The sequence below is a fragment of the Hypanus sabinus genome, chromosome 16 (genome assembly GCF_030144855.1).
Source record: "Hypanus sabinus isolate sHypSab1 chromosome 16, sHypSab1.hap1, whole genome shotgun sequence".
Taxonomy (NCBI): Eukaryota; Metazoa; Chordata; class Chondrichthyes; order Myliobatiformes; family Dasyatidae; genus Hypanus; species Hypanus sabinus.
In genome coordinates, this window is record NC_082721.1 from 9,620,679 (window position 1) to 9,638,009 (window position 17,331).

Consider the following 17,331-nt stretch of genomic DNA (forward strand, 5'->3'; position numbering starts at 1 on the left):
GGGTGACCACATTGACAAGGTTGAGGAAGGAAAAGTCATTCAGGATTTATGCACTGTTCCCTCTGAGCAGTGAACACGACCACCCAGTAACAAATGCCCCTATGCACAAAGCCATCGCTGCCGTACCACTGGCATTCTCTTTTATATAATCTTTATATATCTTTGAAATATCTTGTAATTAATGTTAATTAATATAATCCATATTTCTTAAAAATAACAACCCCACCACTATCATTGCCAAAATGTGCTCTTAACTACCCACTCTGGCCCTTTGCTTTCCCTGGCCTCCCAGATCCCACTCTCCACTTAACCAAGATTCTCACATCCCAATCTCCCTATTAAACTACCACCTCCAGCAATCCCTGCCACTCCACCCCACTCCATGGAAAAAAAACGCCCAGCAGCAGCTACCGAAAGCCCCCTTCTCACTGCTGCCATCGGGAACATAGAACAATACAGCACATTACAGGCTCTTTGGCCCACAATGTTGTGCCGACCCTCAAACCCTGCCTCCCATATAACCCCCCACCTTAAATTCCTCCATATACCTGACTCGGGCAGTGCATTCCACGCACCAACCACTCCCTGAGTGAAAAACCTTCCTCTAATATCCCCCTTAACTTCTCTCCCCTTACCTTAAAGCCATGTCCTCTTGTACCGAGCAGTGGTGCCCTGGGGAAGAGGCGCTGGCTGTCTACTCTATCTATTCCTCTTAATATCTTGTACACCTCTATCATGTCTCCTCTCATCCTCCTTCTCTCCAAAGAGTAAAACCCTAGCTCCCTTAATCTCTGATCATAATGCATACACTCTAAACCAGGCAGCATCCTGGTAAATCTCCTCTGTACCCTTTCCAATGCTTCCACATCCTTCCTATACTGAGGCAACCAGAACTGGACACAGTACTCCAAGTGTGGCCTAACCAGGGTTTTATAGAGCTGCATCATTACCTCGCAACTCTTAAACTCTATCCCTCGACTTATGAAAGCTAACACCCCATATGCTTTCTTAACTACCCTATGTACCTGTGAGGCAACTTTCAGGGATCTGTGGACATGTATCCCCAGATCCCTCTGCTCCTCCACACTCCCAAGTATCCTGCCATTTACTTTGCACTCTGCCTTGGAATTTGTCCTTCCAAAGTGTACCACTTCACACTTCTCTGGGTTGAACTCCATCTGCCGCTTCTCAGCCCACTTCTGCATCCTATCAATGTCTCTCTGCAATCTTCCGACAATCCTCTACACTATCTACAACACCACCAACCTTTGTGCCGTCTGCAAACTTGCCAACCCACTCTTCTACCCCTGCATCAAGGTCATTAATAAAAATCACAAGAAGTAGAGGACCCAGAACAGATCCTTGTGGGACACCTTTAGTCACAACCCTCCAATCTGAATGTACTCCCTCCACCACGACCCTCTGCCTTCTGCAGGCAAGCCAATTCTGAATCCACCTGGCCAAACCTCCCTGGATCCCATGCCTTCTGACTTTCTGAATAAGCCTACAGCGCGGAACCTTGTCAAATGCCTTACTAAAATCCATGTAGATCACATCCACTGCACTACCCTCATCTATATGCCTGGTCACCTCCTCAAAGAACTCTATCAGGCTTGTTAGGCACGATCTGCCCTTCACAAAGCCATGCTGAATGTCCATAAGCAGACCATGATTCTCTGAATGCCCACAGATCCTATCTCTAAGAATCTTTTTCCCACCACAGACATAAGGCTCACTGGTCTATAATTACCTGGACTAATCCTGCTACCCTTTTTGAACAAGGGGACAACATTCGGCTCCCTCCAATCCTCCAGTACCATTCCTGTGGACAACGAGGACATAAAAATCCTTGCCAGAGGTTCAGCAATCTCTTCCCTTGCCTCATGGAACAGCCTGGGGAATATTCTGTTAGGCCCCCCAGGACTTATCCATCCTAATGTATTTTAACAGCTCCAACACCTCCTCTCCCTTAATATCAACATGCTCCAGAACATCAACCTCACTCATATTGTCCTCACTGTCATCAAGTTCCCTCTCAGTGGTGAATACCAAAGAGAAGTATTCATTGAGGACCTCACTCACTTCCACAGCCTCCAGGCACATCTTCCCACTTGTATCTCTAATTGGTCCTACCTTCACTCCTGTCATCCTTTTGTTCTTCACATAATTGAAGAATGCCTTGGGGTTTTCCTTTACCCTACTCGCCAAGGCCTTCTCATGCCCCCTTCTTGCTCTTCTCAGCCCCTTCTTAAGCTCCTTTCTTGCTACCCTATATTCCTCAATAGACCCATCTGATCCTTGCTTCCTAAACCTCATGTATGCTGCCTTCTTCCACCTGACTAGATTTTCCACTTCACTTGTCACCTACCATTCTTTATCTTCCTCACCGGGACAAATTTATCCCTAACATCCTGCAAGAGATCCTTAAACATTGACCACATATCCATAGTACATTTCCCTGCAAAAACATTATCCCAATTCACACCCACAAGTTCTAGCCTTATAGCCTCACAATTTGCCCTTCCCCAATTAAAAATTTTCCTGTCTTCTCTGATTCTATCCTTTTCCATGATAATACTAAAGGTCAGGGAGCGGTGATCACTGTCCCCCAGATGCTCACCCACTGACAGATCTGTGACCTGACCCGGTTTGTTACCTAATACTAGATCTAGTGTGGCATTCCCCCAGTTGGCCTGTCAACATACTGTGACAGGAATCCATCCTGGACACACTTAACAATCTCTGCCCCATCTAAACCCTTGGAACTAATCAAGTGCCAATCAATATTAGGGAAGTTAAAGTCACCCATGAAAACAACCCTGTTTTTCTGCACCTTTCCAAAGTCTGCCTCCCAATCTGCTCCTCGGTATCTCTGCTGCTACCAGGGGGCCTATAGAATACCCTCAGATCAGTAACTGCTCCCTTCCTGTTCCTGACTTCCACCAATACTGATTCAAAAGAGGATTCTGCTACATTACCCACCCTTTCTGCAGCTGTAATAGTAACCCTGACCAGTAATGCCATCCCTCCTCCCCTTTCCCCCCCTCTCTATCCCTTTTAAAGCACTGAAATCCAGGAATATTGAGAATACATTCCTTCTCTGGTACCAGCCAAGTCTCCGTAATGGCCACTACATCATAATTCCATGTATGTATCCAAGCTCTCAGTTCATCACCTTTGTTCCTGATGCTTCTTGCATTGAAGTACACACACTTTAGCCCTTCTACCTTTCTACCTTTATACTCTTTATTCTGCTGCTCTTTCCTCAAAGCCTCTCTACATGTTAGATCTGGCTTTACTCCATGCACTTCTTTCACTGCTCTATCACTCTGGGTCCCATCCCCCTTGAAAATTAGTAGTTCAAACCCTCCTGAACCATGCTATCATGCTACCAGCAAGGATATTGCTCCCCCTTGAGTTCAGGTGCAACCCATCCAAACTGTACAGATCCCACCTTCTCCAGAAGAGATCCCAATGGTCCAAAAATCTAAAATCTTGCCCCCTGCACCAACTCCTCAGCCACGCATTCAACTGCCATCTCCTCCAATTCTTACCATCACTATCACGTAGCACTGGTAGCAATCCTGAGAACGCCACCCTTGAGGTCCTGTTCTTCAGCCTTCTGCCTTGTTCCCGAAACTCACACTTCAGGACCTCATACCCCTTCCTGCCTATGTCATTGGTCCTAACATGTATCATGACTTCTGGTTGCTTTCCCTCTTGTACCAGGATGTCATGCAGCCGGTCAGAGACATCCCGGACCCTGGCACCTGGGAGACAACAAACCATGCGGGTGTCCTTCTCACGTCTACAAAATCTCCTGTCTGCTCCCCTGACTATAGAGTCTCCAATGACGACAGCTCTCCTCTTCTCCGTCCCATCCTTCTGCACCACAGGGTCAGACTTAGTGCCAGAGACCCTGCCACCATGGCTCACACCTGGTCGGGCATCCTCACCAACAGCATCCAGGACGGTAAACTTATTATTCATGGGAATGGTTAAAGGGGTGCTCTGCACTACCTGTCTACTCTCCGCTTCCCCCCTCGGACTGTCACCCAACGACCTGCTTCCAGCAGCCTAGGTGTGACTACCTCCCTGTAGCTCTCATCTATGACTGCCTCATTCTCCCTTATGAGTCAAAGGTCATCCAGCTGCTGCTCCAGATTCCTCATACGGTCTTCCAGATCGCCCAGCCGCAAGCACTTCTGGCAGATGTGACTCTGCGGGAGAGGGGAGTTCCCCCAAGACTGCCACATCTCACAGGAGAGGCACATCACCATCTGGGAACAAGACTAACTGGGAACAAGTTTGACCTCCGCCTCTTCTCATCAAAGCCTCAAATCTCCACTCACTCATTGGCCGGGAAAGAGGTACCTTGAGTCCAACGCCCCCAGTTTTCAGGAACAGTTATTACCCTTCGACCATCCAGCTACTCAACCAGCATGAATAACTTCACTCACCTCAAATCTGAACTGATTCCACAACCAATGGACTCACTTTCAAGGACTCTACAGTTTATGTTCTCAATATTATTTATTATTTTTTATTTGTGTATTTACATAGTATTTTCTTTTGCAGAGGTCACCAGTCAGCATTGAACTCAATGTAGAAGTGCCTTAGGGACTTGAGCTCCGGATTTTCCCCTTGGGGTTTACTCCCAAAGCCTTACCCATGAGTGGGTACCAAACTGTATCGGTCTCTGCCGTTCCTTTGAGCTCACCAGAAGCATGGAGAGAGGGAGATTGCCTGCTCTCCATATTGTGCTGCCCAGGCTTGCATACCTAGACAGCCAGGATGCAACATCCATGGTTGACCCTGACCGATGGGGGCCTCGCTCACTCCTTTTGTATGTTGGTTGTCTGTCAGTCTGTTGTGCAGCTTTTCACTAATTTACTGCAAATGCCCGCAAGAAAATGAATATGACAGGAAAGCCATGAGGGAGAGTTTTTAAAGTGGAAAACCCGTTGCACTGGGGCAGTTCCACTCGCTCAACCTCAGAAGTCCTGCTACAGTGGTACGGACAAGCGTCAGAAACTGGGGTCTTCCTTGGTTGCGGCAGATGACCGTGACGTCTTCTGTGCCTTGTCATGCCCTTCGTTGCTGCAGTATCACCTTCCTGGCCGTTGGATCTCACTGTAGATTTCAACCGCCAATATACGCAGACACGTATATGTACTTTAATAACAAATTTACTTCCACCGGCCTCTCCTCAGTTCTGACTCTCTTCCTTTAACCAAGCTTTCATGCTCACATCTTACAACTCTACTCTGAAGCGTTACTTCTTTCAGAGTTGAACGTGCACAACAGGTGACTTGTGTTTGTTCTTGATAAAAGACAAACTTTGCGTGGGTTTAAGCGCTAACACGTTTACTAACAGTTATGGCTTCCAGTTCCACAGCATTTTACTCGGGACACTCCAGCCTGCCAAAAGTGATTGAGAGTGAGTGTGCATGTCGTGCAATGTCACTTCCAGTTCTGGGTGGACAGCCCACATTACAGCCTGAGAAATGAAGTTCTTTATTATGTACACATGTAACAGTGACCACCGTCCAAGCCCAGCTTTGCTGTTTTCCAAAAATGTTTGAGCGACAAGCTAACTTGGCGATTTACTTTCTGAGATACAGCTCGGAACAGGCCCTTCGAGCCACACTGCCCAGCAACCCACCCATTTACCCCTAGCCGAATGACAGTCCACCACGTGTAAAGCCCTCCCCACCACTGAGCCCATCTACATGGAGCACTGTTGCCAGAAAGCAGCAACCAAAGACCCCATCATCCAGACCAGGCTCTCGTCTCACTGCAGGCATCAGGAAGGAGGTACAGGAGCCTCAAGACCCTCACCATCAGGTTCAGGAACAGTTATTACCCCTCGACCATCAGGCTCTTGAATCAGAGGGGATAACTGCATTCAATGTCGCTCACCCCAACAATGAACTGATTCTACAACCGAAGGACCCTACAATTCATGTACTCAATATTTATTCACTATTATTACTACTTTTGTCTTTTTGTATTTGCAGGGTTTGTTGCCTTTTGCAGACTGGTTGTCTGACCATCTTCGTGAGCAGCTTTCCATTCATTCTATTTTGAATCTACTGCAAATTCCCTCAAGAAAGTAAATCTCAGAGCACGTGATATATGTACGCTGGTAATAAATACATTAACTTCAAATGCTTTGAAAGTGAGTACAGAAGTTGTGTTCAGTGATGTGATGAGTTATGTTACCCCCTGCTGGTTGAGGGGTACTAACTGTTTCTGAACCTGTTGGTGTGGGACCCGAGACCCCTGTATCTCCTTCCTGGGCCCAGGGAGCATGGCCTGGATGAAGCTTCCTTGTGGCAGGCTCTTCCTCGATGTGCTCAATGTGCGGAGGGCTTTTGCTGTGACGGACCAGGCCGTATCCACAACTTTTTGTAGGCTTTTCTACTCTCGGGCACTGGTGTTTCTGTACAAGGCTGGGATGCGGCCAGCCAGGATACTCTCCACCGTAGCATCTTTAGAAGTTTGTCGAAGTTTTAGATGACATGTCAAATCCTGCAAACTTCTCAGAAAGCAGAGGCACTGCCGTGCTTTCTTTGAAATGGCATTTACGCACTGGACCCAGCCTGCTGCTACCAGCACCCCACCAATCTAAAATAAAGCACGCCGGGGTTCCCAACTGGGGTCCACAGACCCTGTGCTCAGTGGGATTGGTCCATTGTTTTTCTGCCTGTGGCGTCGTAGGAGATGGGACAGCAGGGTCTCGCTGCGGCGGATATACGAACAGAGCTCTCTGTAGTCGCGCGATCGCACTCTCTCAGTGGTGGAGAGAGCCTGCAGCCAATTCTCGAGTCGCAGATTCCTGGAATAAAAAGCGACGCAGCAGACAGTATCACCTCTCGCTGTGAAATGGGTGACATGGCGATCTTTTGTTAATGAGAGAGCGCGCGCGCCTGTGACATATCAAACTGTCGGGTAAACAACAGTCTTTGTTGACTGCACATCACGGTCTCTCGTTGGGTGCTTTGCTGTCGTGTGGTGGGGGATGGGCACTGACGCATTTTGCTGGAATGAGTGCGGGGGGGGGGGGGCGGGACAGGCTGACGTGTTGATACTCTGCTGGTGCTTGTGCCAGGGAGGGGGCTTTGGGGTTCTAACATTTTCCTGTCACTCATTCTTTTGGGATTCTTCTGTTTTTCGTGGACGCCTGAGAAGACAAATATTTCAGGTTGCCTACTGTGTACATTCTGTTAATAAACAGAACCCTTTGAAAAAAGGCTGTGAACCTCTGCCTTAAAGCTAAACCTCTAGCATTTCACATCTACACCGGGAAAAAGACCAGCTATCCTATCGTCAACTTTAATAATATTTCTCTGCCAGGTCTCCTCATCAACTTGCAGTTACAACAGTCCAAGTTTATCCACTCTCTCCTTATGAGTAATGCTCTCTAATTCAGGCAGAACTGACTTTCAAGAGCACTCGTGAGTTATGTTCCGGCTAGACTTGGTCCTTAAACTGCTGGAGAACAGTGCGGAAAGATCAGGAGCTGTTTTCTCCCGGTAGAGATTAGTTTTTAGTTCCAAGTGCTCCTATCATGTTTTGTCACCCTGTAACCTTATCCTTCAATCTCTTTGAATTGTGTGTATAAACGTCTCTCTCCAGAGGACTTCTTCATGATCATGACTCCAGTATTTCTACTATTTTTTTAATGTTTCTTAATTGTACATATGATTTTTTTATGTTCTGTCACTGAGCAGCAATGAACCATCTGACTGACCTATCACAGCTCTCTTTGGGAACTAGTTGACTTGACCAGCATTTCTGATCTGGCTGTTGTTCACGATTGCATTTAATAAAAAAAAACCCTGTCAAATAAGATTGTCTTACTCTTAAATGGCTCTTCACCCAATGCCTCAACTTAAAACCATACAAGCAACACACTTTACAAAGTGAACAACTCCACCCACTAGTGCAGGGGACCCCAATTCTTTTTGTATGGCATGGACCAATACCTTTAAGCAAGGGGTCCGTGGAACCCCTGCTGTTTGAAAGACTCACTGAGACACTTTATCAACTCAGTCATTCCCTGTACACTCGGAGGACTTTGGGCCTTAAAAGGGTAGGATGTCATGTGAGTTTGTTTTGTTCCCAGTTCAAGCAGTGGTCAGTCAGTAACACAGCTCAGAAGCAGGCCATTCAGCCCATCTCACTAGGCCCATTTGCCTATGTTTGTCCTTCTAAACATTTCCGTCATCTCTTCTAATGCATGTACTTAAGGTGAAGGGGGTCATTTCAAAGAGGATGGGAAGGGCAAGTTTTTTTTATATAAACACACACTCAGTGATGGGTGTCTGGAATATGCTGCCTGGTGGTGGTGGTACAGGCAACTTTTTATTTATTTATTTTTTTAAACAGACTTTGAAGAGACGTACGTGAATGTGAGGAAAATGGAAGGATATGGATAATGTGTAGGCAGAAGGGATTCGTTTAATTGGCCATTTGATTACTAATTTAATCGGGCGGCACGATGGTGTAGAGGTTAGCTCAACGCTTTACAGTACAAGCAACCGGGGTTCAATTCCCACCACTGCCTATAAAGGCTCTCCTCGTGACCGCGTGGATTTCCCCCTGATGCTCCAGTTTCCTCCCACAGTGCAAAGATATTGACAGGTTAATTGGTCATTGTAAATTGTCTCATGATTAGGCTAGGATTAAATCAGGGGATTGCTGGGCGGCGTGACTCAAAGGGCCAGAGGGGCCTATATATCACTGTATCTCAATAATAAATAAACTCTGGGCCAAAGGGTTTGTTCCTGTGCTGTACCATTCTATGTTCCCTATGCACTTATCCAGACGTCTTTAAATATCGTTATTGTACCCGCCTCATCTGCTTCCTCTGCCTTCTGGTTCCACAGGGACACCAGCCTCTGCGCGGAAAAGCTCGTGCAGAGAGTGGCGTTCTATGTAACCGGAAGGCAGCACCGTAGCGTAGTGTAAAGCTCAACACTTTACGGTACTCCCCCGCTGTCCGTAAGGAGTTCGTACGCTCTCCCTGTGAACACTTGGGTTTCCTCCCACCAGCTGGTAAATTAACTTGGTCATTGTAAGCTGGGCAGTGATTAGGTTAGGTTTGCTGGGTGCCGCCACTTGAAGGGCCTATTCAGCCTGCATCTCAATCAGGAAGCATCTTTCAATAAATAAAATTTTCCCTCAGGCCTTTCTTTAAATAAATCGTTACCCTCTCACTTTCAACCTTTGCCCTCTCCTTCCTGATTCAAGATCAAGTTTATTCGACCTACATCATAAATATTGGGAATTTGCTACGGTGTGCTGGCACAAGATATACCAGTCAACACAAAAGATTCCGCAGATATCGATGTAGTTACAAAGAAGGCAAGACAGCCGCTATACTTCATTAGGAGTTTGAAAAGATTTGGCATGTCAACAAATACACTCAAAAACTTCTATATATGTACCATGGAGAGCATTCTGACAGGCTGCATCACTGTCTGGTATGGAGCGGCTACTGCACAGGGCAGAAAGAAGCTGAAGAAGGTTGTGAATGTAGTCAGCTCTATCTGGCCTACAAAGTACCCAGGCCATCTCAGAAAGACAGTGTCCAACTTCAAGGACCTCCAGCACCCAGGGCATGCCCTTCTCTCACTGTTGCTATCAGGAAGGAGGTACAGAAGCCTGAAGGCACACACTCAGCGATTCAGGGACAGCTTCTTCCCCTCTGCCATCTGATTCCTCAATGGACATTGAACTCTTGGACACCACTTTTTTAAATATACAGTATTTTTTTGCATGTTTTTAAATCTATTCAATATACATATACTGCAATTGATTTAATTATTTTATCTTTTTTTCCTCTCTGCTAGATTATGTATTGCATTGAACTGCTGCCCCTAAATTAACAAATTTCACGTCACATGCCGGGGATAATAAACCCGATTCTGATTCCTCAGCAACACACAGAAAGTACTGGAGGAACTCAGCAGATCGGGTAGCATCTATAGAGAGGAATAAAGAGACAACAATTCGGGCGGTGACCATTCATCGGGACCACCAACATTCAATATTGCCTCTAAAAGGGAAAAGTACTGTGTGTTCTGCGGTATGGAAATTCTAGGCAGTCTCTATTGTCGGTTACATGGTCGGCACAAGATTGTGGGCCGAAGGGCCTGTAATGTGCTGTAGATTTCTGTGGCCCTCATGAGTTTATACATCTCTACAAAGTCACCGCACAGTATTTATTCTACTGTACACTCCAAGGAATTAGGTCTTTCCATACCCAGCCTCTCGAGTCCCACTATCCAGGTTAACCCTTTCCAACCTACTCACCAACAAGATGCCAGGTCTTCCTCTTGCCGTAGTCCCCGCAGCCCCGAGTGCGGTCGGACTCGTAGCCGATGAGTGGGGTACAGAAGCCGTCCGCTATCTGCCCGATCAGCAGAAGGATGCCCGCGTTGTAGTTGTTGATGGCCAGCACCGAGTGGTAAAACACCAGCAGGTAAGTGAACCACATGGACGCGCACAAGTCATTCAGAAAGTGCCCCACAGCGTAGGACAAGCGGGCGCAAAGGGGCAACGAGGCCATGGTGTAAACACGGCGGACGATCCAACAATGAGAGTCCCGCAGCCGGCCAGCCGCACTCCCCGTGGCATCGCCCTCACCCTTCTCCCAGCCGGCCGGGTCATGTGAGAGGGAACCCGGGGGTGGGACCCTCCTTTCCCGCAGCCCAATGGGCGAGGAACCGGGGCGGGACCTCCGCCGGCTTCCCGGCTTTCACGCTGACAGAGCGAGGTAGGAGGTGCTGCATCTGCCTGCACACAGACGCCAGGAGGGCGGCCCCGGCACTATTCCCCTCCAGAGAGGCTGCCCGACCTGCCGAGTTGCAGATCGCTCTGGATTTCCAGCATGGGCAGAATCCCTTGCGTAGGAGAGGGTTGAAACCTGGTTGCCCGTCACGAAGCCACAGGAGAGATCCGGGAAGTAGATTCGTAGTATTTTCACCTGCATTTTACATTTTGACACAATTTTGCAAAAGCACGATAGTCGCAGTCATACAGGCTGGTCCCGGATAACGCCTCTGACCAGAAAAAAATACAAGAAAAATCACTCCATGTGGCAAAAGTAGAATTTTGTCCACTATCGATGCTGCCCTCCCCCATTTCCCAGACATCCACTCTCACGCCATTTTCCCACCATCTCAATTCCTCTTGTCCTTCTGCTGACACCCTGTGGCAGCCACACTTCCACAGTGATGCAATTATTGGCATCAAAAATACACAAGGCTGATAAGAAAGAAATTGTGGTATCAGTGTGCTAATGGGCCACACACGGGTGAGGAGCTGGCACCCAAGGGTGGATTTATGTGGGGAACATGATTCCAGAAATGGTGCTAGTAGCATTCTCTAAGTATCTCTCGCAGAGACCCTCATCCTTGACCACACCTTCAGGAGGTGGTGCCAAAAGGAGGTGGCATCCATTGCCAAGGACTCCCACCATCCGAGATAAACCTACCTCGTTACTACCATCAGGGAGGAGGGACAGAATCCTGAAGACCCAAACTCAGTGATTTGGACCAGCTACTTCTCCTCTGCCATCAAATTTCTGAATACTATCCCTTTATTCCTTTTTTGCACTATTTTGTAATTTATAGTAATTTTATGTCTTTATGCGGCAAAGCCAGAAACGTCATGTCATATAACTCAGTAATTAGGCAACACGAGTGAATCTGCAGATGCTGGAAATAAATAAAAACACAAAATTCTGGCGGAACTCAGCAGGCCAGACAGTATCTACGGGAGGAGGTAGTCGGCCTGAAATGTCGTCACTACCTCCTCCAATAGCTGCAGTCTGGCCTGCTGAGTTCTGCCAGCATTTTGTGTTTTTATTTAAATCAGTAATAAAACCTGTTTCTGGGGATGGTCCAAAATAAACTGCATGGAATGATACATCACGATTGTAATGTAGATTCCAGCGCCAACAATACATGCCCACTACATTCTAACTGTGATTTGTACATCCTTGGAATGTGGGAAGACACTGGAGTACCGAGAGGAAACCCATGCAGTCAAGAGGTGAATGTACAAACTCCTTACAGACTGGGGAGCAGGGTGGTGGGGGGGAGTTTAACCCCAATCACCAGTGCTGTACCGATATCTTCAACCTCTCGCCCCAGCTGTGTGTGGCACCCACCTGCTTTAAGCAAGCTTCAGTCATACCAGAGCCCAAGAAGAGCATGGTAACTTGCCCCAATGACTATCGCCCAGTGACACTTCCATCCACAGTGATGAAGCGTTTTGAGAGGCTGGTGTTGAAACATATCAGTTCCTGTCTGAGTGGCGACTTGGATCTGCTCCAATTTGCCTACCAAAGCAACAGGTTCACAGTGGATGCCATCTCATTGGCTCTTCACACAACCCTGGATTACAGCTCAGCATTTAATACAATCATCCTCTCAAAATTAATCAATAAACTCCAGGACCTGGGCCTCAATACCCTCTATTGCAACTGGATCCTGGATTTCTTCACTTGCAGACTCCAGTCAGTCTGGATTGGCAAAAACATCTCCACAATCTCCATCAGCTCAGGAGCGCCCCAGGGATGTGTACTTAGCCCCTCTGCTCTACTCACTTTACACCTATGATTGTGTGGTTAACTGCAGCTCCAACACCACATACAAGTTTGCTGATAACACCACTATTATGGGTGGTATCAAAGGAGGTGATGAATCAGCGTTCAGGAGGGAGATTGAGAATTGGTCTATGTGGTGCAATAACAACAACTTCTCACTCAATGACAATAAAAACAAGGAACTGATTGTAGACTTCGGGAGAGGGAAACTAAAGGTCCATGAGCCAGTAATCATCAGAGGGTCAGAGGTGGAGAGGGTCAGTAACTTTAGATCACTCTCTCAGAGGACCTGTCCTTGACCCATCATATAAATATAATTGTGAAGAAACCACGACAGTGTCTCTACTTCCTCAGGAGTGTGCGGAGGTTCGGCATGTCATCAAAAACCTTGGCAAACTTCTATAGATGTGTGGTGGAAGGTGTGCTGACCAGCTGCATTTTGGCCTGGTATGGGAACACCAATGCCTTTGAGCAGAAAATCCTACAAAAGGCAGTGGACAAATCAGAAACAAGAGAAAGTCTGCAGACGCCGGAAATCCGAGCAACACACAAAAAGCTGGAGGAACTCAGCAGGCCAGGCAGCAACTATGGAAAAGTGTAGAGTCGACGTTTGGGGCCAAAACCCTTCGGCAGGACAGGAGACAAAAGGCTGAGGGATATACCTGAAAGGTGGGGGAAGGGGAGAGAGAAATGCCAGAGAAACTTGGAGGGGGAGGCATGAAGCAAAGAGCTAGGAAGTTGATTGATGAAAGAGACAGAAGGCCAAGGAAGAAAAACAGGGGGGAGGGGAGGAGCACACCAGAGGGAGGTGATGGCCAGGCATGAAAACAATCGGGTCCTCTGCTCACTTCATCTGTCCTGACCATCAAGTACACACATGTTCTAATCCTATGGGCCAAAACCGGCTCCGTCTCTTCCTATTCCTGGTTTGAAGAGCTTCTCCGGGTACCTCCTAAATGCTAGTTCACAGCAAAGGTCACCGGTCAGAAACTGATGCACCATCAATAACTCACTCTGAGATGTAAAGGCGAGATATCGGCTTTTATTGACTGGAAGAAGGAACAAGCAGTGGTTGACCACCATACTACATCCTGGAGACTGAGAGGCCGGGCTCAAGCCTCAATTGCCTTTATACCGGGGTCTGTGGGAGGAGCCATAAGGAGCAGTCAGCAGGGGGCGTGTCCAGACAGGCACACGTAGTTCACCACAGAAACATAAACTGGTTTCCCTCTCCACGGATGCTGCTTGACTGGTTGTGTCAGATTCCAGCACCTGCAATTTTATTACTATATATTCTTGGCTTTGCAGCAAAGATGCTGCCTGGGTAAATTGTCCTTCGAGCATGGCGTGATTTTATGTTGGTCACCCAGTCATCACACACCGACATAACTTTATCAGCAGTTCCTTTGCAAGCTGCTAACCACATCAGGTAAGCACACAATCAACCCCAAATCCAACCAAGAAATGTGTATGCCAAGGGTGAGATTTCCTTAAAAAGCATTTTGCTTTATGTACATGCGATAAATAAACTTGAAGCTTGTCCTCCTTCTCGCCTCCCCCCACCGCCACCCCCACCACCCCGGCCTTCTTATTCTAACATCCTCTCACTTTCCTTTCCAGTCCTGGACTGAAATGTTGAATGCTTATTTCCATAGACGCTGTCTGATCTGCTCAGTCCCTCCAGCATTTTGTGTGTTTCTCTTGAAGTCCCAGAATCACAGAAAAGTACAGCACAGAAACAGGCTATTTGGATCAACTAGTGCATGCTAACCATTCAAACTGCCTAATCCCATTGACCTGCACAGGGACCACAGCCCTCCATACCCCCTACCATCCATGTACCTATCCAAACTTCTCTTAAAGGTTGAAATCGATCTCACTTGCACCACTTGTGCTGGCTGCTCGTTCCACACTCTCATGACCCTTTGAGTGAAGAAGTTTTCCCCCATGTTCCCCTTGAACTTTTCACCTTTCTCCCTTAGCCCATGACCTCTGGTTGTAGTCCCACCCAACCTCTGTGGAAAAAGCCTGCTTACATTTACCCTATCTATACCCCTCATAATTTTGTATACCTCATTATTTCAAATCTCTCTATCTTCTACGTTCTAAAGAATACAGTCCTAACCAATTCAATCTTTCCTTATAGCTCAGGTCCTCCAGACCCAGCAACAGCCTTGTAAATTTTCTCTGGACTCTTTCAACCTTGTTTACATCTTTCCTGTAGGTAGGTGACCAAAACTGCACACAATACTCCAAATTAGGCCTCACCAATGTCTTATACAACTTCAACATATCATCCCATCTCTGGTACTCAATACATTGATTTATGAAGTGGAATGCTTGAAATCGGAAATGAATGCACATCGAATGGGAAGAAAATTTAAAAAGTTACGCAAGCAACTTAATTGAAAAAGGTTTCACATGAAGTTTCTTTGAACTGCATATTAATGGATCAAGGGGTTCTGAGGTTGGAACTGTTACACAAGTAAATTCCACAATCGCAAAGTCACGTTGTCCAGGTTCCTTATTCTTAAAGTAATCACCAAGCAACAATAAAATGCAACACACTAAAAATCCTGGAGAATCTCAGCAGGTCAGGCTGCACCTACTTATATGTTCATGCTGAGTTAAGTTTGATTATTAACATTTGTGCATATGACCTTTCTGCTAATTGCTGATTACTCATGGCCGTTGGCACTTTACACTCAGTCTAACTTTCCTTCGAAGACATTGCGTGACACTGGCTCCATCAGCTTGACGGGTCTGTTATCAGTATCAGCCACCTTACACCACTGTCAAAGTTGAACCTCTGTCCCAAAAGATCTCTAGATTTCCTCTGGTAAACCCAAGAGCTGCTGGAAATCCAGAACAAAACACAAAAAATGCTGGAGGAGCTCAGCATATCAGAAACATAGAAAACCTACAGCACAATATAGGCCCTTTGGCCCACAAAGTTGTGCCTAACATGCCCCTATCTTAGAAATTACTAGGCTTACATATAGCCCTCTATTTTACTAAGCTCCATGTACCTATCTAAAAGCCTCTTAAAAGACCCTATCGTATTCACCTCCACCACCGTTGCTGGCAGCCATTCCATGCACACACCACTCTCTGACCCTTGACATCTCCTCTGTACCTACTCCCCAGCACCTTAAACCCGTGTCCTCTTGTGGCAACCATTTCAGCCCAGGGAAAAAGCCTCTGACTATCCACACAATCAATGCCTCTCATTGTCTTATACACCTCTATCAGGTCACCTCTCATCCTCCATCGCTCCAAGGAGAAAAGGCTGAGTTCACTCAACCCCAATCCAGGAAACATCCTTGTAAATCTCCTCTGCACCCTTTCTATGGCTTTCACATCCTTCCTGTAGTGAGGCGACCAGAACTGAGCACAGTAATCCAAGTGGGTAAATCAATACTTGCAAAAGCTGAATGAACTCAGCAGGTTGGGCAGCCACCGTTGAAACGAGCAGTCAACATTTCCGGCCGAGACCCAAAGGGTCCTGACGAAGGGTCTTGGCCTGAAACATTGACTGCTCGTTTCAACGGATGCTGCCCGACCTGCCGAGTTCATCCAGCTTTTGTACGTGTTGATTTGACCACAGCATCTGCAGTGTACTTTGTGTTTGTAATCCAAGCGGGGTCAGGCAGCATCTATGAAGAGGAATAAACAGTCAACATTTTGGGTCATGAAACTTCATCAGGACTGGAAAGGAAGGGGAAGGTGCTAGAATAAAAATGGCGGGGGAGGGTAAGGAGGACAAGCTAGAAGGTGATAGGTGAAGCCAGGTGAGTGGGGGAGGGGGACGAAGTAAGAAGCAGGGAGGTGATATGTGGGAAAGGTCAAAGGTGGAGAAGAAGGAATCTGATAGGAGAGGAGAGTGAACCATGGGAGAAAGGGAAGGAGGAGGGGCACCAGGTGGAGGTGATAGGCAGGTGAGGAGAAGAGAAAAGAGACCAGAGTGGAGAATTGAAGTACAGCGAAGGGAAAGAGGAAAAAATTACCAGGAGGAGATGGATATTCATGCCCTCAAGTTGAAGGCTACCTAAGCAGAAAGTGAGGTCTAACTCCTCCAACCTGAGAGTGGCTTCATCATGGTAGAAGAATCTGCATTACCTTCTATGAAGGAAAACAATCTGAGGCATTTAATTGTGGTATAATTTGAGAGAAATCAAACTAGTTAGAACTGACAAGTATATTGTTCAAGGAGGGAGTTCAATGGCAAAGAGGACAGCCACCATGTGCAGTATTGATCACCGCTGACTCAGAGCTCTGAAGAGATGGATTCAGTCCTGATCTCTGATGTTGTCCGTGTGGGATTTGCATGTCCTCTTTGAGACTGTGCGGATTTTCCCCATGTGATCTCTGCCACATACCGAAGACGTGTTATTTAGTTCGTTTTTATATCAGGTCGCGATCTGACCGAGGTTCAAAGTAAATTTATTATCAAAGTATATGTATGTCACCATATACACCCCTGAGATTCATTTTCTGTAGAATAATAACCATAACAGAATCAGTGAACAACCACACCAACTTGGGCATTCAACCAGTGTACAAAAAACAACAAACTGTGCAATACCAAAAGAAAGAAATAATAATAGTAAATAAATAAGCAATAAATATTGAGAATATGAGATGAAGAGCCCTTGAAAGTGAGTCCATTGGTTATGGGAACATTTCATTGATGGGGCAAGTGAAGTTGA

The 17,331-nt window shown here is 46.7% G+C and overlaps 1 protein-coding gene across 2 annotated transcripts in view; it reads right to left on the reverse strand.

Annotated features, from left to right (window-relative positions):
* mfsd12a (major facilitator superfamily domain containing 12a) overlaps window positions 1–10,704 on the reverse strand; it is a 64,344-nt gene extending 53,640 nt beyond the window's left edge. The window contains exon 1 of one of the 2 annotated variants that reach the window (XM_059991086.1): window positions 10,324–10,703. In XM_059991086.1, the coding sequence (XP_059847069.1) occupies window positions 10,324–10,579 (256 nt within the window). In that variant the 5' untranslated portion in view covers window positions 10,580–10,703. Of the gene's footprint in view, window positions 1–10,323 lie in introns of both variants that reach the window. The other variant, XM_059991087.1, reaches the window with a different exon arrangement.
* Window positions 10,705–17,331: the final 6,627 nt, after the last annotated feature.